This window comes from Pelodiscus sinensis, chromosome 3, assembly GCF_049634645.1.
Source record: "Pelodiscus sinensis isolate JC-2024 chromosome 3, ASM4963464v1, whole genome shotgun sequence".
NCBI classification, from domain to species: Eukaryota; Metazoa; Chordata; order Testudines; family Trionychidae; genus Pelodiscus; species Pelodiscus sinensis.
Genome location: NC_134713.1, coordinates 120,523,644 through 120,551,358, shown reverse-complemented (window position 1 = coordinate 120,551,358; position 27,715 = coordinate 120,523,644). Strand labels below are relative to the sequence as shown.

Below are 27,715 nucleotides of genomic sequence, written 5' to 3'. Positions count from 1 at the left end.
CATAGAGTCCAACCACCTGCTCAAAGCAGGACCAACCCTAACTAAAGCATCCCAGCCAGGGCTTTGTCAAGCCTGGACTTAAAAACCTCTAGGGATGGAGATTCCACCACCTCCCTAGGTAACCCATTCCAGTGTTTCTTCACCCTCCTAGTGAAATATCTGCACAGAGGAAAGTGTTCATGGGCTAGCCTACTTGAGCTAGCTTGAATCCAGCTGGCCCAAGTAAGAACAATTAAAAACACTGAAGAGCAGGCTTCAGTGTATGTAGTTCAAGCCCAGCATGGACCCTGGGAATGTGTTCAACTCATGATCCTTTTCTGAAGCTTGCACGCTGTGCTTCTTTTCGCTTCTACTGTTATTCCTATTAGCTGGATTCAAGCACTCTTGGGCATACTAGCCTATCCACAGCCTTTAAAGTGTAGCTATATCTCTAAAGTGCAACTCTTTGGAACAGAGAGTGGCTTTTATTGTTTGTCTGTATAGCTCTTAAAAGAATAAAGGCCCAATCTCGTCACTATTATAACATCAGTAATAATTAATTATTAAAATATAATTAATAATGGGCCCAATTCAGGAGGGACTAACTTCCATAAGCTAAAATCATGAAAATTGTGAGTGAAATCCTAGAAGAACTGAAGTCAATGGGAGCTTTGTCATTGTCTTCACTGGGGCTAGGATTCATCCTGTACAGAGTAAGTCAAAATTCTGAGGGCCCATGAGAGAACAGGAAAATGTACAGCATTAAGAGCAGCATTGGGCCATGGAAATAAGTGAGTAATAATGTTCTAGAAGTCTCATAAAGGTTTCAGAGTTTGTGGCAATCCTAAAATAGCTAAACAGTATCAGCCAAATTCTCTCCCAGTGCAGGTCATTTGGCTGCAATGAAGCTGCCATTGAGACAGAAGATGAACACTGGCTTAGCATTGAAACTATTGTATCAACTTTGTAAATGCGATCTGCATTTTTGTAGAGCCAGATTCTGGTAATGTGAAAGCTTCAAAGACTATTGTATTGAGATGAGCCAGATGCTATGGGCATGTAGACTATTCATAAACCTTTCCATCAATACATCTATTATATATTTTGAAGAGTTTGTTTCTTTGTGGATTTGTTTACGCAACATAAAATCATACTTCAGGATTACCTACAGATACCAAATTTTGCATACACAATCCTGTTGCTTAAATTAGCTGAATGCACTACTTTTTACACCAGAATATACTGGGTGAAAGGTTTAAATATTATTTTTGTTTTTCATTAGAAAAAAGTCATGACTATTATGATTAAAATTCATTAAAAAAATTGCTAACAAAATTAAAATCAAGTTGCTTATTGGACTGTCATTTTAGTGCAAAGAAAATTTTTACTCTTACAAATCACAAAATAATTCAGATTAGTTATGAAAAAGTAATGGAAGCTTTATGAGTTTCTCATTCAAATTTACCACATATGGTAATTATTCAATAAAATGAAGAAAGTTTAAAGTTGAAATCCTACTTATTTACAACTTAGAAGGTTTACTTAGTAGGATTACTTCATTTACTTCCCTTTTTCTAGCACATTAATAGAAATTTTTATTACATCTATTTAATTTCTTGAACTTTCCTATAAATGTAATCTACGGAAAATGACTTTGCCTGATTAATGACAGGCCTCACCTACTAGCATTAGATATGTGTGTGTTCCTGAGATGCTGAGTGGATTTTCCATGGAACCTGGAATCACTATGGGGTGATTTATGCAAACTCCCTATTAGGGATGTAAGTGATTAACTGACTAGTAGACTATCCGATAAGCACTAGTCGACTACTTGCTTCCCCCCCTTCCTGCCTCTATCAGAAAGAGGCAGCAAGTGCGGGAGGAAGAGGAAGAGGTGCTGGGGGAGATGGCTTAAAAGCCAGTCCCCCCCAGCTCCAACTCTGTGGGAGGGAGCAGGGGCACAGCAGCAGTGTTCTACCTTTGTACAAGAGTCCCCACTGGGGATCTTGTACATTTCAAAGCAGAAGCGCCGCAAGGAGCCTGGGACCAGCGGGGGACTCAGAGTCCCCTGCTGGCCTCAGGATCCATGCAGTGTTTCAGTCTTTGAAATGCACAAGAGTTCCTGTGGAGCTCTTGTACATTTCAAAGTAGAAGCGCCATGGAGCCCGGGACCAGCGGGGGACTCTGAGTCCCCCACTGGCTCCAGGCTCCATGCAGAATTTCAGTCTTTGAAATACACAAGAGCCCCTACTAGGGCTTTTGTGCATTTCAAAGGCAGAAGCCACGTGGCACTTCCTCCTTTGAAATGTAGCAAAAGCCAGGCGAGCTCTTGCTACATTTCAAAGTGGACATGCCCTTATCTACTAATCAAATAGTCGATAGAAATTCCATCAACTATTCGATTAGTTGATTAATCTAATTTTACCATCCCTACTCCCTATCCTCTTTAAGCAGATATCCTGCCTTGGAAGCTTTACAACCTAGGGAAAAGGGCTTTGACTGATTTTGCCTGTTTCAGGGAAGTGGGGGGAGAGGAGGGATAGCTCAGTGGTTTGAGCATTGGCCTGCAAAACCCCAAGTTGTGAGTTCAATCTTTGAGGAGGCCATTTAGGGATCTGGAGCAAAATCTGTCAGGGATGGTACTTGGTCCTGCTGTGAAGGCAGGGGACTGGACTCAATGACCTTTCAAGGTCCCTTCCAGTTCTAGCAGATAGGCATCTCCATTTATTTAAAGGCCCCAAAATGGTATAAAATGTCAGTTTAAGAAGATTGAGGGACTTGTTTGATCTAACAAATTAACATAAACTTTTAACCAAGAGGACAAATCTGTTGAAGCAACTAAAGGACTGGAATCTACCAACATATCCTTAAGAAAGATGGTATGGTGGGGAGGGGAGGTCTCTCGTAAGATTAGTATAGTTAGATCTTTCCTTGTTTTATGATATTTTTTTTCTGCAATCCTTTTGTCCTAAAATAAATGTATTTTGCTTAGTGAAGGCTGTCTGGTCAGGTGTCCCTAAAAAATAATCACAGTGAATCGCAGGACTACTGCAGCATAAATTTCCAGTCTAGAGGGAAATAGAAATGGCTCCCTGACCAAACAGAGATGACGGCTAGAAGCCTAAATTAATACTGTCAATTGACACTAGCAGAGAATTTGGCTCTATGAATCTACTGCTGTATTCGATAACACCTTTCAAAATAAGCTAGTGTGCAGTCTAGAAAGAGTGAATTAATTCAAAAGCCCACTGTCTCATATTTTTAGATGACTGTAGATAACCATTGATATTTTCTATGGAAATGACAACCAGGTAATTTAGAAATGTCCAGCAGATAGTAATGGAATTTTCAAGCAAGAACTTCTGGAAGTTACACTGGGCAAATTTTGCAATAAATTTTCCATAAATAAATTTTGGTGTTAGGTTAATTTGGTTTGCCTGAAATGCTGTTATTAAAATAATATAAAAATCTTACTTAGGCAAAGAGCTCTCATATTAAATGTAAGTATAATCACAGGAATCAGTGGATAGTGACCATCCCTACTGAGACAAAAGTTTATTTTTTTAAACATGACCTCAGTCAGGGCATGTCTACAGTACAGGACAAAGTCAAATTAAGATACGCAACATGAGCTACATTAATTGTGTAGCTGAAGTCAACGTAGCTTAACTCAGCTTTTGGTACTGTCTACACTGCAGGAAGTCGAAGGAAGGACACTCTTTCTTTAACTTCCCTTACTCCTCGTGAATGCAGGGTTACCAGCATCTACCGGAGTGCCCCTCTCATTTCAAATTAGTGGGTCTTTACTAGACCCTCTAATTCGAACCCTGGAAGATTGACAGCGGCAGCTTCAATCTTCCTCTGTAGTGTAGATGTACCCTCAGAGACCTTTGGTCAGGAAATACAGTTCAGGCTCAATACCTTTTTTACAGTAAGCAAATAAAATACTTGAACTAAACAACACCTGGAATACAGTCATGTAGCCATAGAATGTAATGTTTGTTTAAGCTCTACAATTAAACTCTTTCTCAGATTGCAAGTGGTGGAGTATTAGGCTCCTGCTTTTATTTCCGTGCTCTCTTTTCTTAGCTGGGAATTAAGATGTAATTCTCCACCTGAGCGTATATATTTTAGGTGCTGTGGATATGATTTCATCTGATTAAACCGAAAGTGTGTAGAGCTCACTATAGCTAAGGAAGCTATTGTGGTTCCATTCTAATTTCATATTTTCAATTTCTCATAACTTTCCAAAATAGGCACCCATCGGGCTGAAATATTCCAGCCCTGATCTGTGGCCGGGGGTGAACTGTTTTGTAAAGCATGAGCACAGGTGGCTTTGCCATTTTTAAGTGTGTTAAAATGGGGCAGGAGGAGGGGAGGGCAGAGGTGCCTGGTGGTAGCACTTGAGGCTCTGGATCCTATGCCCCTGACAAAATTTCAGTTGCTAAATAGGGTGCCCCACATTCTCCCTCCCTGCGCCCCTCCCTCTGCAGGCACCCCTGGGAGAGAGGCTGTCCCTCCCAGTAGCCAGAGGGGAATTCTTTCTATGAATTTTTTTTTAGCGCTGTAGATAGCTGCAAACTCTGATCCATTATGACATGTATTGTGTGTGTACAGATGTAATGAATAATAATATGTGACTTTTTGACATTAATTACCATAATGAATATGCAAATATGCAAATGACACGTTACTGGTCTACCAAAAGTTTGCGAATGGGTTTGCCGGTCCACGGTATAACAAAGGTTGGCAACCACTGCACTAGCACATAAGTATGTCTGTGACGATGGACTTAACTTACTTAGTGATGGGACTTGCCACTGCCCCCTAGGCTGGAAAAAAAAAACATTCCTTCTGTGACTCCTCTTATATGCACTAATATATAAACAAGTTACCTGTTACCCTTCTGACACTGGCTTGTTCAAAACACTTCTCTCCATCCCTTTGAGCCAGTATCATCTTCACAGAGTGTGTTTAAACCATAACTTTGTATTGTTGTGTTCTTGTACAGTTCTTCTAGAATGTGTTTACATGAATACCTAGTTCCTAGAACTACTTAGGAATGCCTGTGTTTTAGCAGTGCCAGCCATATTCTTGCCAAGTTTAGGTACCAGCCAACTGAATTATAAGTAGGCATTTGCTTTGTAATAGCTCCTGACTCTTTCTCATAGCATGATTTTTGCTACCTTTAGTTCAAGCCTCAGGCCTTGTACAAGTCCCCATGTTCCAGGCTTTCTTTCTTTCTACTATACCCAAAATTAGTGGCACTATTAAAACCTAAAAGTGCAAGATGATAAAACTTGCTTTTTAATTTCAGATAATACACTTCAGCAGTTTTGTTGCATTATATTAGATGTGATCATTACAATATCATTAGTTAAAGTAAGACAGTAAGCTGTACAGTAAACATGCTTGCTGTAAAATTCAAGGTTGACAGAATATCAGTTTCTAAGGAGAGTTAGAATGTAATTGTTTACAAATTTGTACAAAAAGGCTAGAGGGAATAAATGGGCTTTTCCTTCAGGCTACAAAAAATGCCTGTAAGCTGATCATGTTGTGCTTCGTTAAACTAGCTTCCATTTTCATGCTTTGCAGTATACCTCATACTTGATCGTTGTTCCCAGTTTAGTTCCTGCTAACCGCTCTTCAAATTTTTTGTCCATTTCTTGGTCCTGAGCTTCAGTAAAAAGGTTTTTCCAGTCACCAATCTTGCCTGCAAGCAAACATATGTATATAATTGTAGTGTCTAGATCACTGCCTGGTAGCAAAGATTGTAATGTTTCAACTTTTGTTCAAAATCATTTCTTTTCAGCCATGGTTTATACTAGCTAGAGTGTACATTGTTAACCACTAAGAGCCTCATTGAAAGCGCTGTGATGACTGTACTAACCTTTCCACTGACTTTAATGAGGCTTGGATCAGACTCGTGGTGAAGTCACATTTTGCAGTGAAATGGAGTGATGGCTCTTTCATGATACGCAGCAGAGCAAGCCCGTGGCAATCACATGACAGCATGGAGCTGAGAGTGGCTCTCCACTCAGGCCACTGATATGTCACCCACAGCCACAGTGCATTCAAGTTTCTCCCAAACATCCATGGCAGGGCCAAATGTCAGTGAGTGGCAGTGGGACGTGGTTGCAGCCTCACATCACCTTCTATGCCATGCTACGATGCCTGGAGCAGCAAGCCAGGCCCAGCCCTGTGGTGCTGGAGCCACTGCTGCCAGATGAGTGAGGGGCTGGCTTCCTCTCTAGCCCTGTGTGAAAATTTGTCAATTGCATAATATGCTTGGGCAGGCCAGCCACTGAGATATTTTTCCCTGGGGGTGCTCCATCCCCACTCTGCTCCAAAGCTCTGCTCTGCCCTTTCTCCATCTCTTCCTGTCCCCACTCTGTATCTCCTCCTGTACCTTCACTCCACCTCTTCCCACCCTGTTCCAGCCCCTCCCCTGAGGCTCTGCCACTTGCTGCTCTCTGTCATCCCCCAGCCACCAAACAACTGATCGATGGCTTCTCCAAATATTGGTGGCTGGTGGGTGCTTTGCACCCACTATTTATTTACCATGGGTGCTCCAGCCCCAGAGCACCCATGGAGTTAGCATCTATGCCACACATACACCTAAAGGCCAATTGTCCCCTTGCCCTCCTTTTAGTTCTGCCATTGGACTAGGTTCTTCAAAAGAACATTTATCTTCTTGCAGATAATTTTTTCTTTAACCACTGTCATTTTAAATAAAGTAAATGTGGAAGCTAATGAGCTACAAAATATTTTCTTTTCGGTGTGGCCATCATGTTGTTTCTTTAAATATAGTGTGCAGTAAATAAAAGTCCCCAGTGTCACACCATTATAAGAAGTGTCTTTCTCCCTGATTAATCTCATTTAAATTAATGCTGCTACTTTTTAAGGCACTATGCAGCGTGAGTAGGAATGGCAGACTAGAGTCCATAGAAAGTGCACGCACTTCTGCTTAAGGAAATCAGATAATTAAGAGTATGTGAAACATACCTGTGAACCAGTTACCTGCTTTTAATGATCTGGCATGAAAGGATAAAAGGGAAATAGCATCACTGTGAGACTAATCCAAAGTTATTTGGGGATTCCTTGCGTATTCTGACCATTCAGAAGGGCTGGATGTTCCAGTAACAGAAAAGATATGAGAAAGCAGAGCAGAAACAGAACTATCAACTATCTTGGAAGTACTCTGGGCCAAATCCTTAGAAGCTGTAGATTGTGAACATGGCTGAATACAGGTGACATCAAAGCTGACTCTAGTATCTGTTGGGAAGAACACGGAAATGTAATAAGTGGCTCCTCCCCCAAATTGAAGACTGTCAGGTTTGGGAAACTTAGAGGTTTTGCTTTGAAGAGAGGAACAAGGATACAGTTTCCCACAGTATTCTTGCCAGCAAGTTAAGGAAATGTGTATTGGATAAATGGGCTGTAAGGTGGATAGAAAGCTGGCTATATTGTCAGGCTCAACGGGTAGTGTGACTAATCCACTATGCAGAGTTGGCAGTTGGTATCAAGCAGACTGCCCAACAGTCGGTTCTAGGGCCAGTTTTGTTCAATATCTTTATGAATGACTTGGATGAGGGGATGGATTGCACCTCAGCAAGTTTGCAGATGACAGTAAGCTAGGGGGAGAGGTAGATTTGTTGGAGGGCTGGGACAGGGTCTGGATTGACCTAGACAAATTGGAGAATTCAGGCAAAAGAAATCTGATGAGATTCAACAAGGACAGAAGAATCCTAAGTGGTGTTACAGGCTGGGGACCGACTGGCTAAGTAGCAGTTTGGCAGAAAAAGACCTGGGGATTACAGTGGATGAGAAGCTGGATGTGAATCAATAGTGTGTCCTTGTAGACAAGAAGGCTTATGGCATATTAGGGTGCATTAGGAGGAGCATTGCCAGGAGATCTAGAGAAGTGATTATTCCCCTTTATTCGGCACTGGTGAGTCCACATCTGGAGTATTGCGTCCAATTCTTGGCCCCTTGTTACAGAAAAGATGTCTATGCATTGGAGAGGATCCAAAGGAGACCAACAAACATGATTGGGGGCTAGAGCACATGACTTATGAGGAGAGGATAAGGGATTTGGGCTTATTTAGTCTACAGAAGAGAAGAGTGAGGAGGGATTTGATAGCAGCCTTTAACTACCTAAAGGGGGTTCCAAAGAGTATGGAGAGAGGCTATTTGTTCTCAGTTGTGACACATGGCAGGATGAGGAGCAATAGTCTCAAGTTATAATGGGGGAGGTCGAGGTTGGTGTGACGGACCGGGCCGAGTCTGGGCACAGCTGAGGGCATCCGCTCAGGGTGAATTGCTCAAATTTGAGGCTTTTTACAGCCCCCAGACTGGTGACCTTTCCAAACAGGCCACAAACCAGTCCCACAGAACGCTTCAGTAGTCTGCCTGAAGCCTCACAAGCAAAACCCCTCTGAAACCCCAGCAATATCCGTGCTCCAGATGGCCCCGGGCCTCATACACCGGTGGGGGGGGGTGGGGTCTTAGAACCCAATCCCACCTATCCCGAACAAGTTCTGTCTGGTTCCAAGAAACCAGCCACAGATCCCCGGTCAATTTACACTCTGGATCTTACCCACGAATCACGCCAAGCCAATCCTTTAGAATCTACCATCTAAAGGTTAAAAGCATGAGAGTAAGGTTGCTAAAGTATCATACATTATATGCATCGAATCTCCCAGTTCTTGATGCAGGCTCTAGCAGAGATGTTACAGCTGCTGGCTTAAAAGTCCTTGTTGCGCATCCTAGGTCAGGATGGGTCCACAATTCTTTCTGGCTCTTTGATCCCTGCACTGCTGCCTCTGGGATGAAGTGCTGAGCTGAGTACCAAGATGGAGTCAGCCACATGGCATATTTATACCTCCTTCCTGGTCTCTTCTTGGCTGCAGCAGGTCACCTGGCCAGCGGCCTATCCCTGTGTTCCCTGCTGGCAGCCCTTAGGTGTCAGTCCTCATTCCCGAGGTGTGTCCTTGGCCCTTTGAGTGCTACTGTCCCACATAGCCTCGCTAATTAGCATGTCCATAGGCCAGGCTCTGCCTAATGCTCAACCACATGCAGAGAAATACTTAGTATCCATACACAGTACATGCTTATAACTTAACACACAGACATTATATAATCACATGAAAAGCGTACATAGGATTAGCAGACAGTAAGCTTCTATTCAACACCTCACATGGCTCCCTTTTATATCATTTTTGGGACCAACACCCCCACCTATGGGTGTAGCAGTGATCTGGCTGCTTCCCTCAAATTCGGTAACGTGACAGTTGGATATTAGGAAAAACTATTTTACTAGGAGGGTGGTGAAGCACTGGAATGGGTTACCTAGGGAGGTGGTAGAATCGCTATCCCCAGTGGTTTTTAAGTCCCAGCTTTACAAACCCCTGGCTGGGATGATTTAGATGGGGTTGGTCCTACTTTGGGCAGGGGGTTGGACTCAATGACCTCCTGAGGTCTCTTCCAACCCTAACATTTTATGGTTCTAAGAGGAGCTGACCTGAAATATCTTTCTACTGTTCTTAAGATGAAATTAAATTAGTATTTTGAATACTGCATCAATGACCTACATTTACTCCAGTAACTTTTTAATACAGTGTCTGCAAAAAGACATTTAAGAATGATCAGCCAACAAGGAATTGTCAGTTGTACTGGGAATTCACCTTTGAGGAAGAGAATATTTCCAAATGCACCATGGGTTTCGTGGGCATTCTCTTTCATAGTCTGGAAACTACTCCTCTCAGCAACAGTTTGAATCTCTTCATCAGTCATGGAGAACCCAAAGAATGTAGCTATTTTTTTTCACTCCCAAAATCAGGTTCTGAAAAGAGAAAGAAGTTCAAACAGTGCAAGTTGTTAATCAAAAACACATTTTTTCATTGTTATTGTGCCAGACTGACACTGGAGACAGAAAGCTTTGTTTACCCACAGTAATGCTTTATATAAAGCTTTACATCTGATGATTTCACACTAATTCATAAGTCTGGATATGGGTGGCCAATATGCTAGGCAGGGGAAGGCATTGCCTTCCCAAACCGCCAGCCTGGCCCTGACCACCCTAGCATGCTTAATGTGGGCATTCTGGGGGCGGAGTGTTGCTGCCCCCATCACTCACTCTCCCCATACTCCTTCCCCCCCTCCTTTATTGTCAACAAAGATCAAGTGAAGACACTGCTGTTTGTTTTGTCAACAGAACTAGCTTCTGCCACTATCCCACAATGCCTGTCCTTGTGGCTCTGCTCAGTGTTTTGTGATCTCTTCTGCTATGCAGGCATGCACCTCTCCTCTATCAAAGCTCTCCAAGTATCTGACTGCTGAGTGTCAGATACTTTGGCTCCATTTGGACTGCTCCTGTTTTGCCCTGCACTAGGAATACAGAAGCAGGCAGACTGTTGCTGAAGGGGTAGTGGGACAGGCTGCTGCGCTGATTTGGCATTCCTCAGCACCGAGAGCTCACAGAGCTACTCTTGATGCCCATTCAGCAGTTGAGGAGGCTGTGGGAGAACTCTGGGGGAATCCCAAGATGTGTTAGGATCAGTTCTGCCTTCCCACAACATGTCATTCATGTTAAAATTCGACACTTTACAAAAAGGACTTAAACATTTGAACTATCTCACCCATTACCAAGACAGTTTCCCCAATTATCACCTCTAATACCATTAACTCACAAACATCCCACTCTCCCTACCTCTAATATCATCAATTCACAGACACTTACCTACCTTCCTTCCTTCCCTCCCACCCCCCCCCCCCCCCGCCCTGCATCCTCCTCCTGTTCTGCAATGTGATTTGTCCTTTTCATATTTGTTCATTTTTTTTAATTGTATCCTTTGGTATATATGGTTGTGACTACTTTCTTCCACTATTTGATCTGAGGAAGTGGGTCTGGCCCACGAAAGCTCATCATCTAATAAACCATCTTGTTAGTCTTTAAAGTGCTACATTGTCCTGCATTTTGTTCCCACAACAGTGCACTGTGAGTGTGTTTTTCACACAGTGCACTGTTGTGGGAAGGCAGAACCTATCCTATGTGGAATACATACTCACAGTGCACCACTTCTAGGAGAAAAAGCAGAGTTGGAGCGCTGTGCTAGTTCAATACTTAGCTTCTGTGCTTTTATTTTTTAACAGATGCCTATTTCTTTTTCTGTAGCCTGGCTACAATACAGGTGTTAGTGTTTAAACCCATGGGAAAGGGGGGCAAAAAGCAAGGAAACAAACATTTTTGAAAAGAGATAAACCTGTGATGATTTCAGTGTACCTTACATGTACTTACGTGACTTTCTAACAGTTCATTTGCTGTGCACATGCTGCTTTTAATACGTGTCTATAAATGGACAACAGTATTGTGAATATCAAACGCTATATGTCTCTGATACTTACAGATGCTAAGGACTGTCTTTATCACTTAAAGTTTTAGCCCTTGTTTGTTAGAAACATGTAAAGCCTTAGGGCTGGTTTACACTAGAATGTTAATTCAACCCAGCTACAACATTCAGGTGTGTAAAAAAAAAAAAAATTCACAACCAAATCATGTAGTTAAACTGACCGAAGCTCCAGTGTAGACAGTGCTAGATTGACAGAAGCATTCCTCTGTCAACATAGCGACTACCTGTCAGGGAGGTGAATTAACTTACAGCAATGGGGAAACACCTCCTGTTGCTGAAGTAACTATCTACCCTGAAGTCAGTGGGGCCAACAGCTATAGTGGATCTGGGAGGGTGTTTGGGTGAAGTAGTGGATTGTGACCTGGGGCAACGGACTGGAGTAAGAAGAGCGTGCAGGGCCTGGAAGGAGTTGTGACCTGGGGTAGGAGTGCCAGAGGGGGTGTAGGGATTTTGGCTTTGACCAGGGATAGCAGATTGGTGTGCAAGGTCTGAGAGGGGGTTGTGACCTGAGGAGAAGTATAGGAGGGGATGCAGTGTCAGGGAAGATGTATGGGGGCTGGAACAGGGGTACAGAAGGATTGGGTTACATGAGGTAGGGGCTGGGGGAGGGAGGAGCTGAGGTGCCAGAGAGAGACTCTGGCTGGGAGATCTTATCTGGCTCCCAACCAGCAGCCTAGCAGGTTCCTTAGCCAGGGTCTCTTCCTTCCAGCCCCTGAGCAGGCTCTGGAGAGGTGCAGGAACCATGTTTATTGTTCTGAACTGAATGGTGTGATCCTGGGGCATATGGGGGGAGGGGCACTTCACATGCTGCCTGTCCTGCAAACAGGCAGCTGCAATTGTTTGAAACCGGCCAATGGGAGCTCCTGGGATCAGGGGTAGCATGAGAAGCCTCTCGCCCCCTCCCTCCAGGCTCTCAGTGTTCACAAACACACACGTAGCCCTGCACCCAGCTTTCCTGAATGCCAAACAGGTGTGGGGCAGGGTGGGATTCATCCCACAGATCATCTTTTGCCCAGACCTGGAGTAGAGGCTGGAGCTAGCGTCTCCATTTATAGCAGGTGGCAGTAGCAGCAGTTGCTGCTGCTTCTGCTCCTCTGAGAGGGTGAGTGCCCCTCCCCCCATTCCAGCCGATCAGCTGAACTCCCTGAATGCTTGGGGTCCTCTGAACCTCTGCATGCCCATGCAGGTTCACAGCTTACAGGGAACCTGGGCCTCGTCCCCAGAGCCCTAATGTGTGGGCAAATAAGCAAACAGGAGAAGCTGGCCTCTCCACCCTCACAGAGCTCTCGATATTTGGAAGGAAATCCAACCCTCAATTCCTGATGACAGTTCTACTCATATGGGAGAAAGGGCTCCTGAGTATACAGCAGGCGGAAGAACAAGGCTTTGTGTACCCTACACAGCTTTTAGCAAAAGGCTCTGTTGCTAAAAGTCAGACAGTGTAAGTAGAGATAGTCAACACTTTTGCTGACAAAAAATCTACACCCCCCCTATAAGCAGCATTAGCTTTGTCAGCAGGAGAGCACTGGGACCCACAAAAAAATGTTAACCTAGTTCTTGTGGTGGCAAAGTTTTTATCTTTGGATGAGAGGGGTGTAAGCATCTGTGGATGACAAAAGCTATGCCGCTCAACTGCCAGTATAATCAAAGGCTACATCTAGACTGCAGTGCTTTTCTGGAACAAAATACAGGACTATGCAGCACTTTAAAGACTAACAAGATGGTTTATTAGATGATGAGCTTTCGTGGGCCAGACCCACTTCCTCAGATCAAATAGTGGAAGAAAATAGTCACAGCCATATATACCAAAGGATACAATTTAAAAAAGTGAACACATATGAAAAGGACAAATCACATTTCAGAACAGAAGGGGGATGCAGGGGGGGCGGGAAAGGAAGGTGAATGCCTGTGAGTTAATGATATTAGAGGTGGGGAATGGTAGATGTCTGTGAGTTAATAGTGTTAGAGGTGATAATTAGGGAAGCTATCTTTGTAATGGGTAAGATAGCTGGAGTCTTTGTTCATGCCCCCGCGGAGAGTGTCGAATTTTAGCATGAATGCCAGTTCAGAGGATTCTCTTTCAAGTGCAGATTTGAATGTCTTCTGAAGTAGGATGCAGGTGAGTAGGTCATTGAGACAGTGTCCTTTCTGGTTGAAATGACAAGCAACTGTTTTTTCTTTGTGATCCTGTCTAATGTCTGTTTTGTGGGCATTGATTCTTTGGCGAAGTGTCTGAGACGTTTGTCCAATGTACATAGCAGACGGACACTTTCGGCACATGATAGCATAGATTATATTTCTGGAGGCGCAGGAATATGTGTTCTTGATCTTATAACTCACTTGGTTAGGCCCAATAATGGTGTCAGCAGAGTGAATATGTGGATACTGAAGGTATCCTGGAAAAGCAATGCTGCATCTAAGGGATGCATCCGCTTTTTTCAGAAACATTTCTGAAAAAGCAGATGCATTCCTTCACCATCCCTGTAAGCCTCGTTTTACGAGGAAGAAGGAATAGCTCGAAAGAGCAGGTTTTTCCAAAATGTGGTGCCGTGTAGACGTGCCAACTTTCAGAAAAGCCTCTTTTGAAAGAAAAGCGGGAAAAGATACACAAATTGCGGTTCGTAATTTGCATATCTTTTTCCAACTTTTCTTTGTAGTCTAGATGTAGCCAAAGCTTAAGCTCCAGGCTGTAGGACAGGTCTCAGCAGCAGTGTGGCTGTGTGGCTACTTGTGAGCTTTCCCCGTGTTGTACCACCAGCCAGAGCCTAACACAACACCCAGAGCAGTGACTGAAGAACTGATGCTGACAAGCATTGGGGCTCTTTGATGAAAGTGTTTTGTTACTTATACTGGTGTTGGAGTGGTTTCTGGGTGAATCCTGCCCTCCCCCCAAGGGCTATAGAAGAAGCCTCCACACCACTGCAATGAGTGGGAGTTAACTCCCCATAAGGGGAGCCTCACCGCACAAGTCACTTCATGAGCAAGGTGTTCTAAGCCAGGACTTCCCACGTCTATAAAGTAACTCGCACATCTGAGTATTTGTGGGATCAAGGTCTTAAATTGTAGATAGATCATATTCTGAGTTTTGCCAGTTAGTGTCAAAGTTACTGAAACAGGGTTCTTGTAGTGGGGAAAAAAAAGCCCTCAGAACTGCTGTACTCCCAATAATAATTATTTTCTGTACACTCACTGTTCAGCGATTTTAAGCCCAGAAGGTGACCATTGTGATCACATAGTCTGACTCCCTTCATAAGCACAGGCCATGGAATTTTCCCCAGTAATTTCTTGCCGAATAACTCATGGCTGAACTAGAGCATATATTTTAAATGTAACACTTGAGCCTGTTAAATGCATATTTAGATTTGAAAATACAGACCAAGTCTATAAAAAGTTCTTGGGGAATTACTAGATCCAAGGGGAGATTTTCAAAGGCAGAAAAAACAGTTTGACAGTCAAAGTGCTTGTGCCTTTGAACATTCTCCATCTAAGTCTGAGATATTCTAAAGTTGTTTTGTTCACTGGTACATTTCTTTGGCACCTTAAAGTTAATCCAGATAAGACTGATAATGTCTGAATCTTTTAGTAACAAACACTACTTGAAACACAAGAGATAGATACAGCACTCCTTACATAACATTAATCTCATCTCTTTCAGTTCTTCATAAATTGTAAACATAATATATCCTCTGGATTTCGAATCAGCACCAATATCTAGGGGAGAAAAACATTTTCCTACATTTTAACAGATAGTTTAATTATTCAGAGGTGGAAAGCATTTACTAAATATTTCAAATAACAAAAAAATTGTAAAAAGTAAATTCAGTTGAGCCTGTTCATAAATAACTAGCAAGCAAAGAGTAGCCACATTTGTTAAACATTTTGTTTCACACAAATACCTGTAATGGTGACCCTACAATTTAAAATGAACACTCACCTTGACATTATTCTTGAAAATAGATGTTGGTAGCATATGAGGAAAAACATGTGTTGCTAAAACTCTTCTGGAAGGTAATTTCTTTATCCTCTTTAATTAAAGAAAAAAGGAAAGAAAATGGGAAATAATGGATTCAGTGACATTATCTTTAAAATATTTGTGTAGGGAATTTTAGTTCTGAACAGAGCCAGGATAACAGGCAAGGAGTTTAAAGGTTTCCATGTACTCAACAAGAGTACGACATATAGAAACAGCGTATCTTTTCCCATGGCCCCACCAACAGGGCACAAACCTGCATTCTTTGGGACACCTCTGTTGATGAGAAAGTATTATATTTCCGTCCTTGCCCTCTCTACAGACTTTCCGTAGTGAATCTATAGTGATGATGGACAGAACCGAAATGAAGGTTTTCTGAACCTGGGGCAAGCTACTGCACCCGTCCCCTCCCACCCCCGCCTCCCAAAATGATAAAATTCTTAATTTTTTATATTAATTGTATTAATTGCACATGTTAATTGAGATTGCAAATAGATGATAGTAAAGATATAAATGAACTAATATTTTAACTTTCTAATTTTTAATTTTGCGACCCTAAATGTACTGCGCCTGGGGCGAGTGCCCCACTTGCCCCACCCTTGTTACAGCTGTGATGATGAAGGTGGATTTTGTCAAATGAACATCTAACCCATGGAAGTCAATATGAGTTTTGTAATGATTCTAGTGGGAATAGCAGCAGGCCCTTGGCTTCTAAGCAGTCACATCCAGTCAGTCTTCTATTGGTGTTAAAGATCCTTTCTATAGATCTGTCACTGCCTCCAGAGATTTCTATTCTGCTACTGTTTTGGTGCACTAGATTTTATCAGAATGAAGAAATGATATGTGGTCTTTAAATCCAACAGTGCTTTAGCACATCAAGGGCTTGTCTACACTACTGAGAAGATCAGCGCTGTCACAGTAGATCTTCCAGGGTTCAAATTGGCAGGTCAAGTAAAGACCCACTAAGTCAGACTGAGGGGATGCTCCCATCGGTGCCAGTAGTCCTGCTCCTCATGAGGAGAAAGATCTCTTGCTGTGTGGACCGCTCCAAAATGTGATTTAAGATACTTTGACTCCAGCTATGTAATTAACGTAGCTGGAGTTACATATCTTGAGTCGACTTTCCCCTTTAGTGTAGACCAGGCCCAAGAGTCCTCACACAGAGCTACCTGACTGCCTTTAGAACTGGTGACAGAAAACACCATCCTACTGAATACTGAAACAAAAGACAGGACTATGCAGCACTTAAAAACTAACAAGACGATTTATTAGGTGATGAGCTTTCGTGGGCCAGACCCACTTCCTCAGATCAAATTGTGGAAGAAAATTGACATGACCATATATACCAAAGGGATACAATCAAAAAAAGTGAACACATATAAAATAGACAAATCAGATTTTAGAACAGAGGGGGCATGAAGGGGGGAGGTAAATGTCTATGAGATAATGATATTAGAGGTGATAATTGGGGAAGCTATCTTTGTAATGGGTAAGATAATTGGGGCCCAGCACCCATCTGGCCACAGCCTCCTGTCTCCAGCCCCAAACCTGGGACAGACCCCACAGTCTCACCCTTATCTGGCCACAGGAAGAGCTGATGGTGCCCCCCGCCCCCCTCCCGCTGCAACATGAGTAGGAGGGGAGGACACGATTTGGCTGCGGCAAGCCCAGCCTGGCCCCTCGTCCAGTCACTGCTGCCCGGGTGCAGCAGCCCAGCCCAGCCCATGCCAGGTAATGTAATCCAGTCCCAGGGCTCCCTCACATACTTTGCTTCCCACCTTAGCACCCTGCCCTGACTCCGGCACCTCTCACATATCCCAGCTCCCTGCCCTGAGCCCCTCATCCACCCCAACCCTGACTACTGCCCCCCAGCAGCAGCAGAAGTCTGTGAGTACATTTCATTTATACTATTAGTAATCATCATGTCAATTATCAATAATATTAAGTTGTATAGTTTCAGTCATGCAACTAGGCATTCTTATCCTGGCTCCTCATTTGACCACTTGTTCTGAATTTTGATGTAATTTGGCTCTTTGATTTGAAAAAGTTGCTGACCCCTGAAATAGAATATACAGTAATTCCTCATTTAACACTATAGATGCGTTTCTGAAAATGTTCATGCTAAGCGAAAACGTGCTATGCGGGATCAATTTCCCCATTAAAAATAATGGAAAAGGTGGGGGTTGCGTTTCAAGTGGTGATGGCAAAGTCCATTTTTTGTTGGTGCTGGGTCGTCAATGTCAGCATTAGATATCTAGCAACACAAGATAACTAGCAACACAAGTCTCTGCGGTTTCTTAAAACACAAAGATAAACACGTGAGTGAGCGGAGGACCGCTGTGACCACATGCATTCATCCGCTCTTGTGAATTACCACTGTTTTCACCAACTTATACCGCTGCGTGAAGTAGTCCGCCTCTTGATTATTTTCGTGTTATTTCGGGGACTGTAGTGTTACTCAAAAAATGTTCCCTAAAAATAAAATTGTGCTATTGCGAAAATTTTAGCCAGGGGATAAAATGGTATCCTTGGCCTCTGTCTGTCAGAGGCTGGAGAGGGATGGCAGGAGACAAATCGCTTGATCATTGTCTTCGGTCCACCCTCTCTGGGGCACCTGGTGCTGGTCACTGTTGGTAGACAGGATACTGGGCTAGATGGACCTTTGGTCTGACCCAGTACGGCCATTCTTATGTGCTTATGTTCTTATGTGTTAAACAAGTAATTACTGTAAACTACGTATGAAACCTTTGTCTCTGGCATCACACACAGTAATTTTTTCATTTCTTTTTTTAAGTACTTTATGTAATTGCTTTATACTTTCTTCAGAATTTTTAATTCGCTCATTCCTCAGGCATTTTTGCCACCTAATATTTAGTAGCAAAATGTTCAGGTTCAATTCATTCTAGCCAGAGAACATTTATTGCAATTATCCTCAGTTGTTTCCTGCCAACGGAGTACTCCACACACATTATATTTTAACTGTTATATATATCAAATGGCAGATTTTTAACAATTTCTATTAGCTATTTCATTCCAACCTGAAACTTCCCTGGATCTCCAAATTCAAGATATGTAAATTCAGCAATTTCTTCATCCTGTTTCATGCTGTTACTCATTTCTTCATTTTTCTTTGTACTTCTTGTAACCAAGTCCCTCAAGATGTGGATAAGCCAATTAGTACCTGAAACAAATGTTTTAAAAAATATTAAGGAGCTGAGAACAGCTCATGTCAAATGGTAAATAGTCTCCAAATGAAAAATACCTGACAAATTTGATCATAAATGAATTCCAGAGAATTGGAAAGTATGAAAAGAATATTAAAAAAAAAAAACAAATTCAAAACTGTAACAAAAACTAAAGAAATAAAAATGATCTTGGCAATTACCATCCAGGAAGCCTAATTTCAATCCCAAACAAAAAAGTAAATACTAAGAACAAAATCATAAATACAAATATTATAGTAATTCTTTTCTCTTTTGTAGCATTTTTCATTAGTAGCAACATTTTTTTTATAAGAAACAAATCTTGCCAGTTAAATTCCCCTATTTTTTTGTGTAGAGTTGCAACATTTGCTCATGTAGTTGCCTTCAAACATGTGTGTAGGTCCATTGATTCCAGTGGAACTATTCAGTTAAGTGTGTAACTGTTGGCAGTGCCAGAGCCTTAGTAGATAAGGGAATGCTGTCACTGTAATATCTGATTTTAGAAACCAATTTAAAATGTATCTCCTGGAATCTTATTTTCAAAATTAATTAGAATTGGCTTAGGTATAAACACTATCAATAGAAGAAACTGACTATAGGATCATATAGACTGTGTCTACACAGCAGTGTTATTTCAGAATAAAATAGTCTTCATCTATACACAAGCAGTTATTTCAACATAATGTAAAAATAATGTCGAGCTGGAGAACTTCTTACTCCGACTCCAGTAACCCGCATTGTATGAGGTGTAAGAGAAGTCAGGGGAAGAGGGCTCTATCTGGAAAGAACTGCTGTGTAGACAGCGCCAAAAGTTGAAATAAGCTATTTTGACTTAAGCTAGGCAATTAGCGTAATTCAGGTTGTATAACTTATTTTGAGTTTAGCCCTGCTGTGTAAACATGCCCATACAATTATAAATTTGAATGTAATAAGTTCTAGGAGAAGTGTTTTATGGGATAGCCCTGGAGCTGGTGTCAGGTATGGCTTAATTTAGCTTTCCTATTAGTAATCTGAGGTTAGGGTTGCACCAAGGGCATAAGGGATGCAGGCTCATCTATGAGCAATTAAACACTTTCTGATGGAGGCTTATGAGCAGCTGAATGTTAATCACTGAGGGTATGTCTACACTACCCCGCTAGTTCGAACTAGCGGGGGTAATGTAGTCATCCGCACTTGCAAATGAAGCCCGGGATTTGAATTTCCCGGGCTTCATTTGCATGAAGCCGGCCGGCGCCATTTTTAAATGCCAGCTAGTTCGGACCCCGTGCTGCGCGGCTACACGCGGCACGGAGTAGCTAGTTTGGATTAGGCTTCCTAATCCGAACTAGCTGTACTCCTCGTTCCACGGGGTCTGAACTAGCCGGCATTTAAAAATGGCACCGGCCAGCTTCATGCAAATGAAGCCCGGGAAATTCAAATCCCGGGCTTCATTTGCAACTGCGGATGACTACATTACCCCCGCTAGTTCGAACTAGCGGAGTAGTGTAGACATACCCCGAGCTAATGATGTATTTGGGAGGATATAAGTGGAAGGAACAGGAAGCAAGGAAAAACCCAGGGAGTGAGCCTGTGGTGAGTGGAAGTCTCTTCTTGCTGTAAGCTGCAATCTACCATTATACTTGCAAGGAAATGATGAACTGGTGCTATATAAGTAACAACCTGGGATGTGGGACTGTGAGGCCACCAAAGTGGCCAAGCAGTGCAGTTCACTGGGTAATGACAGAAAAGTCCTGTGACAATGGTAAATAAAAACAATGAGTAGTCCTGTGGTACCTTAGAAACTAACAAATTTATATTAGGTCATGAGCTTTTGTGGGTAAAAAAAAACCCATTTCATCAGATGAGCTGGAGTGGAAATTACAAAATCCAGGGCATATATAACAGCAAAAGCGGTTATCTGGCAATTGTGGGACCAGTGTAAAGTAAATAAAGTTAGCTAATGATACTTACTTGGGTGGTGGAGAAAGAAGAATAATGCAAAGGTTTGGGAGAGATTAGAAGCACAGGAAGAAAATGCTCTCTAATCATTAATGGTTCCTGACCCTGCAAAACTTTTCAAATATCTATAATGCTTCACATCCAAGTGCTCCTGTAGAGTCAGTAAGGGTACATCTACTCAGCAGGGCTAAACTCTAAGTAAGCTACGCTAATTGTGTGGCTTAAGTTGAAATAGTATATTTTGAAATTTGGCACGTCTACACAGCACTTATTTTGAAATAGAACACTCTTCCTCCAACTTCCCTTGCTCCTCATACAATGAGGTTTACAGAAGTCGGAGTAAGAAGCCCATTATTTTGAATTTATTTTAAAATAATGGGCTTGCTGTGTAGACATGTAATACGTTATTTTGGAATAACTTCAGTTATTCCAAAATAAGGCTGCTGTATAGATGTACCCTAAGACAATTCACATGTTTAAACCAAGCTTCAGTGTTTACAGGACTGAGCTCTTAGCTGGTTGTGCCCTCAATGGTGTATTTCCAGAGGAAAGACCATCATGCCTGAAAATGTTATACAGGTTTGTCACGTTTTCTCATGAAATGAACATCTCTTTCTCTTCAAGAATGTCAGCTTGTAAAATCTCTGACAGAGAAGAAGCAATGCAGGTTCAACTTACAGTAAACAAAATAGAATTTATAAGCCATTTACAGAAGAGAAAGTTAATATCTAGCACCTTGTTCTTTAACATGCCTGTGTGTTTGATTTTGTTGCTTACATGGTAAAAAGCTCTTAGCCTTCTAACAGCAAAAACTTTCTTTTGCCAACCAGGTTGTCAAAGCAAGCTCTGTGACATCTGCTGAGAGACTGTGAAATCAACCTATAAACCACAGACTGACCTAACCTCCCCTCCAGCCTTTGGAGTAAAGAAAATAATATTAAATTAATATTAAATCCTGGTGTTTTTAACAGCTCTAGAACTTTAGAAATTGTTTGAAAACTTGGTGAATGGGAGAGACTTGCTGGGCATCCTTGAAGGAAAAGGAACATCTAGTGTGGGTTAGATGAGCATCAGTCTTGTCTTTCTGAACCCAGGCTGTGTCAATCTGTGGCTTTTTTTTTTAAACATTGTCACTTGATTAGAGAGAATTTCCTGCCTTAACCAAGTTCTACCTTTTGAGTCTACCTTTTGGGTTCTTCTGTGAGCACTCAGCCTTCTTCTGTACCTCTCGTAGAGGATTTTTCTGATGTCCAATATACATACCACAGACCAAATTCTGCACTATTATCTTGGAGCAACTCCATTAATTTAATTTGGTTTTGTGATGTGAATGGTAAGTGCTGGAATCAGCCATTCAAAGACTGCTGTATCTGCACATAGCCCCTTCTCAGACGTACCTTCAAGCTCCTTTCATTATTTACTTATTAAAGCTGACACGGAAAATCTAGTTGACAAAGCCAACTCTAAGCCCTGGATACGGCCTTTTAATTGAGACCAGTATTATTATGGAACATGTTGAGGATTTGTTTGTGAAACCCATACTCACTTTGATGAGCACTTTGGCTATGTCTACACAGCAGCGATATTTCAGAATAACTGATATTATTCCAAAATAACAGAGTCTGCGTCTCCTCAGCAAGCAGTTATTTTGACATAATGTCAAAATGATGTTGAGCTTAAGGACTTCTTACTCTGACTCCTGTAACCTTCATTTTATGAGGAGTAAGGGAAATCAAAGGAAGACTTTTTTTTTCAAGTTGAGATGGGCGATAATAAGTGACCTTTTGACCATGTTCAGTAGATTGTAACACTGTGCAGGAATCCATGCTAATAAAGAGAGCCAGTTTTTGTGAAAACAGGTGCATTTGAGCTGGGCAACCAAATAGGGAGAGATGAACAAAATGAGAACAATAGGGAAATTCCTCCCAGACCACCTGAGATGGAAACTTTCATTTAGGACCAGAGGACATTATCCATTGCATAAGATACATTATGGTCATGTGCAATCTTGGACTTCCAGCTGTGTAGACAGTGCCAAAAGCTGATATAAGCTATTTTGACTTCAGCTACGTAATTGACGGCCGCTTTTGCGCAAAATCTTGCCAATGTAGACACAGCCATAGTAATTACTTTGAATGGCCCTGGGGAGGAGCTATTTTGAAATAGCAGTAGTGGAGTGTCCAATCTATGGAATAACTGTGCTATGTAGACTCAGGATCTTAAATATCATGTAAATCACTAATTGAGAGTCAATGCATTTTTGCATCAACTATTCGATTAGTTGATAGGGTGGCTCTGCCCCTTTGAAACACCACCACTGCAGCGTTTCAGAGAGGCAGCGTCACGCGGAGCCTGGGCTCCATGCGGCAGTTCCGCTTTCAAACGCTGCTGTTGTGTTTCAAAGGGGCAGCACCACACAGCTGATCCCAGGCTCCATGTGGCACTGCCCCTTTGAAACGCCACCACGGTGTTTCAGTCAGCAGCGCTGCATGGAGCCTGGGGGCAGCTAGGGAATCTGGAGTCCGAGGTCACCTCCATGTGGCACTGACACTTTTAGACGCTGTCCCGGCATTTCAACCAGCAGCGCCGCACGGAGCCTGGGGTCAGTTGTGCGGTGCTGCCCCTTTGAAATGCCATTGTGTGGCATTTCAAAGCAGCAGCACTGCACAGAGCCAGGGACTCTGGGCTCCGTGCCACGCTGCCACTTTGAAGTATCCTTCTTCTCCCCTTCCTCCGCCTTGCTGCATCTATCTGATAGAGACAGCAAGGGGGGGGGGAGTGAGTAGCAGTGAGTGAGAGTGGGGGAGGGAGAGAGGATGGAGTGAGCAGGGGTGGGGCCTCAGAGAAGGGGCATGAAGGAGGCGGGGTAAGGGTATTTGGGTTTGAGGTAGATCTTGGATTGCATTTAAATTCAAAAAGTGCATTTAAATAAAAAACCTCAGAACAAATGACATGTCATTAACTGTCATTAATTTGGGCAGCATCCAAAAGTGGAATGCAAGGCCTTGACAGCATAGGGGAATTTTACAAAATCTGGTTCAGCTGTTGGACATTTAACTAAATTAGTTACAAGAACTGTTTTGTTCACTAGAGCTGCGTCTATTTTGAGGCTCCAAAAAAGTTTACATATTTCTTGTACACCTTCCCACTGCAGACTGGGTCCTAATCACATTTCTACTTACTTATTCATGTGAACAGCTCTGCTAAACCCATTGATGCTATGGGTATGTCTAGACTACATGCCTCTGCCGACAGAGGCATATAAATTAGACTACCCGACATAGTCAATGAAGTGGAGATTTAAATATCCTACGCGTCATTAAAAGAAAAATGGCCGCCGCATTGTGCTGGCTCAGCTGATTGTTGACACAACGCATCAGTCAAGACACGGATCAGTTGACAGGGAAAGCCGTTGTCGACCGATCCCTTATGCCTTGTGAAACGGGGTTTAAAGGAGCGGTCGACAACGGCTTTCCCTGTCAACCGATCCGTGTCTTGACTGACGCGTTGTCAACAATCCACTGAGCCAGCATAATGCGGCGGCCATTTTTCTTTTAATGACGCGTAGGATATTTAAATCTCCACTTCATTGACTATGTCGGGTAGTCTAATTTATATGCCTCTGTCGGCCGAGGCATGTAGTCTAGACATACCCATAGCATCAATGGGTTTAGCAGAGCTGTTCACATGAATAAGTAAGTAGTAATGTGATTAGGACCCAGTCTGCAGTGGGAAGGTGTACAAGAAATATGTAAACTTTTTTGGAGCCTCAAAATAGACGCAGCTCTAGTGAACAAAACAGTTCTTGTAACTAATTTAGTTAAATGTCCAACAGCTGAACCAGATTTTGTAAAATTCCCCTATGCTGTCAAGGCCTTGCATTCCACTTTTGGATGCTGCCCAAATTAATGACAGTTAATGACATGTCATTTGTTCTGAGGTTTTTTATTTAAATGCACTTTTTGAATTTAAATGCAATCCAAGATCTACCTCAAACCCAAATACCCTTACCCCGCCTCCTTCATGCCCCTTCTCTAAGGCCCCACCCCTGCTCACTCCATCCTTTCTCCCTCCCCCACTCTCACTCACTGCTACTCACTCCCCCCCCTTGCTGTCTCTATCAGATAGATGCAGCAAGGCGGAGGAGGGGGGGAAGAAGGATACTTCAAAGTGGCAGCGTGGCACGGAGCCCAGAGTCCCTGGCTCTGTGCAGTGCTGCTGCTTTAAAATGCCACACAATGGCATTTCAAAGGGGCAGCACCGCACAACTGACCCCAGGCTCCGTGCGGCGCTGCTGGTTGAAATGCCGGGACAGCGTCTAAAAGTGTCAGTGCCACATGGAGGTGACCTCGGACTCCAGATTCCCTAGCTGCCCCCAGGCTCCATGCAGCGCTGCTGACTGAAACACCGTGGTGGCGTTTCAAAGGGGCAGTGCCACATGGAGCCTGGGATCAGCTGTGTGGTGCTGCCCCTTTGAAACACAACAGCAGCGTTTGAAAGCGGAACTGCCGCATGGAGCCCAGGCTCCGCGTGACGCTGCCTCTCTGAAACGCTGCAGTGGTGGTGTTTCAAAGGGGCAGAGCCACCCTATCAACTAATCGAATAGTTGATGCAAAAATGCATTGACTCTCAATTAGTGATTTACATGATATTTAAGATCTTTAGTCTACATAGCACAGTTATTCCATAGATTGGACACTCCACTGCTGCTATTTCGAAATAGCTCCTCCCCAGGGCCATTCAAAGTAATTACTTCCCAGTTCCTCCTGGGGCTCTAATGTGAGGTAGCGCATTCACATTAGGGAAGCCTGCCTTGGACTAATTTTGAGGCTTCCCTGTAGTGTAGACATGCTGTTTCAAAAGAAGCTATTTCAGAAAAACAATTTGTGCTTTTGCTTCTGGTACAGGAGTGTCAGAGAATAAAATCTTCTCCCTGACTCTCTCAAAAAACATTTTTTGTTTTCAATAACAGTATCTTCTAATTTTGGATAAGAATCATTTGGTTGATCTTACTGTTACTATTGATAATGCTCAATTGCATGTACAGTGGCTATTGCTTTGCAAAGAAAACTCTATTCTCACCAAAACTCTATGGGCTAAGTTGAAGTTACACCTCTTGGAAGAGTGCCTGAATATAATAACAATTGGGAAGATATTTTGGGTCATATTTAAAGTTATTTATATGTTAGGTCAGAGCATGAGTGTCAGCAGGAAATCTGGAACCACATTGCTGTAACCATGAGACTGCAGAACCATTCTCTGGCCCAATGAATATTTAATTATTTATAAAATGTTGCATACTGTAAACTGCAGTTTGGAAAAATATACTTTAAAAGTGGCAAATGTTTGAGGCATGATTCAAAAGCAAGTTATTGGTCTCAAAACAGGAGTAACTGGGTGAAATGTTATCTGTGTTATAGGTGGCCTAATCTAAGTGATCTAATTTCACCCAGTTACTCCTGGTTTGAGCCCAAACACTTGCTTTTGAATCACACTTCAAACATTTGCCATTTATTTTTAAACCATATTTTCCAGACTGCAGTGTGCAATGTGCAATATTTTATAAGACATGAGTTTTAATTTCCTTCTCTTGCTAGCTTTCCATTCATTGTTAGAAGTTTCATGCTGGTGCCTGCTAGTTCACACCATTTGATTGTTTGAGAATAAACTCCATTTCTAATTATTTTTCCATTCATCATTCAGCATGTGAAGCACTGCATAGACAACAAACTCCAATGGATAACTGGATTTTCCATATGTCCTTTCTGATGATTAATCACCAAAAAAACTAAGTGCAAGCTGTAATTAAAAGCTTAGTATATGAGAACAGCCAAGATTAAACTTCTACATTAGAAAAAATATTGATAGGAAACTTACATTTCCCCCACTTGAACCTTCATCTGATAAGTGCCAGGAGCAACAGATTTATAATGAAATCCTGATATTCTTTAGTATAAAATCTGAGGGCTCCTCTACACTTGAAATGGTACAATGCACAGATATACTACTGCAGCATAGTTAAGCCAACTTAATTTACTGGTGTAGAGCAATCATGCGGGTGAGGTAGATATATGGCTTTCTTAAGGCTAATGATAACTCTGAACAAGCTTAAATGCCCACTTCTAAAACACAATCGGCAGCTTTAGTGTGAGCTCACATTCAGCCTGCCCAGGGCCCTGCTCACAGCTCCTTTGTCCACGACAGAAGGAATCTAGTCAAAATATCAAATGAAGTAAAGAAAATATTCACCGGTTTTAGGGTATCCCACTAGTAACACATCATCGCTCCTTGCTTCAAAGGACTCAAGAGCTTGGAAAGTTTCCACACTGCAATGGATAGCTGGGTACAAAACCCCTTTATAGGACCATAGCAGGTCCGCTGGGGCCCTCTTTTCAGCATTAGCCATGGCTTGATCCAACCTCTCAATGAATCTCTTCCTGGCAGTAATCATGTTTTCTCTCTCTGGCTGTGGCAGACACACAGACATGGATTTCTTCTAAGTGGTTTCCTAGCTGACTCTTCCTGCACGGCTATCGAGAAGATTATAACCTGTAAGCAGTAACAGTGTTGACAACTCCTGCAGGTTTATGGCCAGTTATATGACCTCTTCCTCAGGCATTCCAGCTGATACACAGAGTTTCTGCTCTCCTGTGGTCTGGGAACAGGTGACTGCACTCTCAAACCTTCCTGTTCCCTGCAGCTGCCTGCTTTCTTGATCCCTTTCCTCCCTTCCTGACTCCATTGTCCTCTGCCCACCGCAGGACAGTTCCCAGAGGCAGTTTATTGTTGAGTGTGGCACTGGGCCAGAGCAACTGAAGGCCCCTTTCCACACCTTCTGCCCGCAGGCTCCCCTGCATTCCTGCTCGGGAGTGGGGTCAGGGGCTGGGTTAGGATTTACAAAGCCCTATGCAGAATTACTGAACTGGTGCCCCTATGCCTGACGGCAGCCTGGACAGGCATGTTTATTTTAGATAAGGGTGCAGGTTTGAAGGAGTTATATACAAAACTCTATGTCTGAAGGTCCAAACATTTAGGGCTAAAGATGAATATTCAGATTGAGCCTCTAAAATCTAGGCAAGGATTTTGAGAGAGGTGATTTTACAATCTTCAGCACCAAACTAATGACATATTTTAAAGCAGATTTTAAACTAAGATCCTACAGATTAACATGTTCTGAGTAAATATTACAGTGATGCACAACAGTTTTTGTCATA

At 42.6% G+C, this 27,715-nt stretch overlaps 1 protein-coding gene across 1 annotated transcript; it reads right to left on the bottom strand.

Annotated features, from left to right (window-relative positions):
- Nucleotides 1–5,415: 5,415 nt before the first annotated feature.
- Nucleotides 5,416–27,322, bottom strand: LOC106731946 (sulfotransferase 6B1-like). Its single transcript, XM_075923184.1, has 7 exons — nucleotides 26,751–27,322; nucleotides 18,399–18,541; nucleotides 15,325–15,414; nucleotides 11,279–11,329; nucleotides 9,573–9,798; nucleotides 7,180–7,254; nucleotides 5,416–5,773 (listed from the first exon to the last, which is right to left on the bottom strand). The coding sequence occupies exons 1-7, from the start codon at nucleotides 26,986–26,988 to the stop codon at nucleotides 5,562–5,564; spliced, it is 1,035 nt and encodes a 344-aa protein (XP_075779299.1). The 5' UTR covers nucleotides 26,989–27,322; the 3' UTR covers nucleotides 5,416–5,561.
- Between the last annotated feature and the right edge of the window lie 393 nt (nucleotides 27,323–27,715).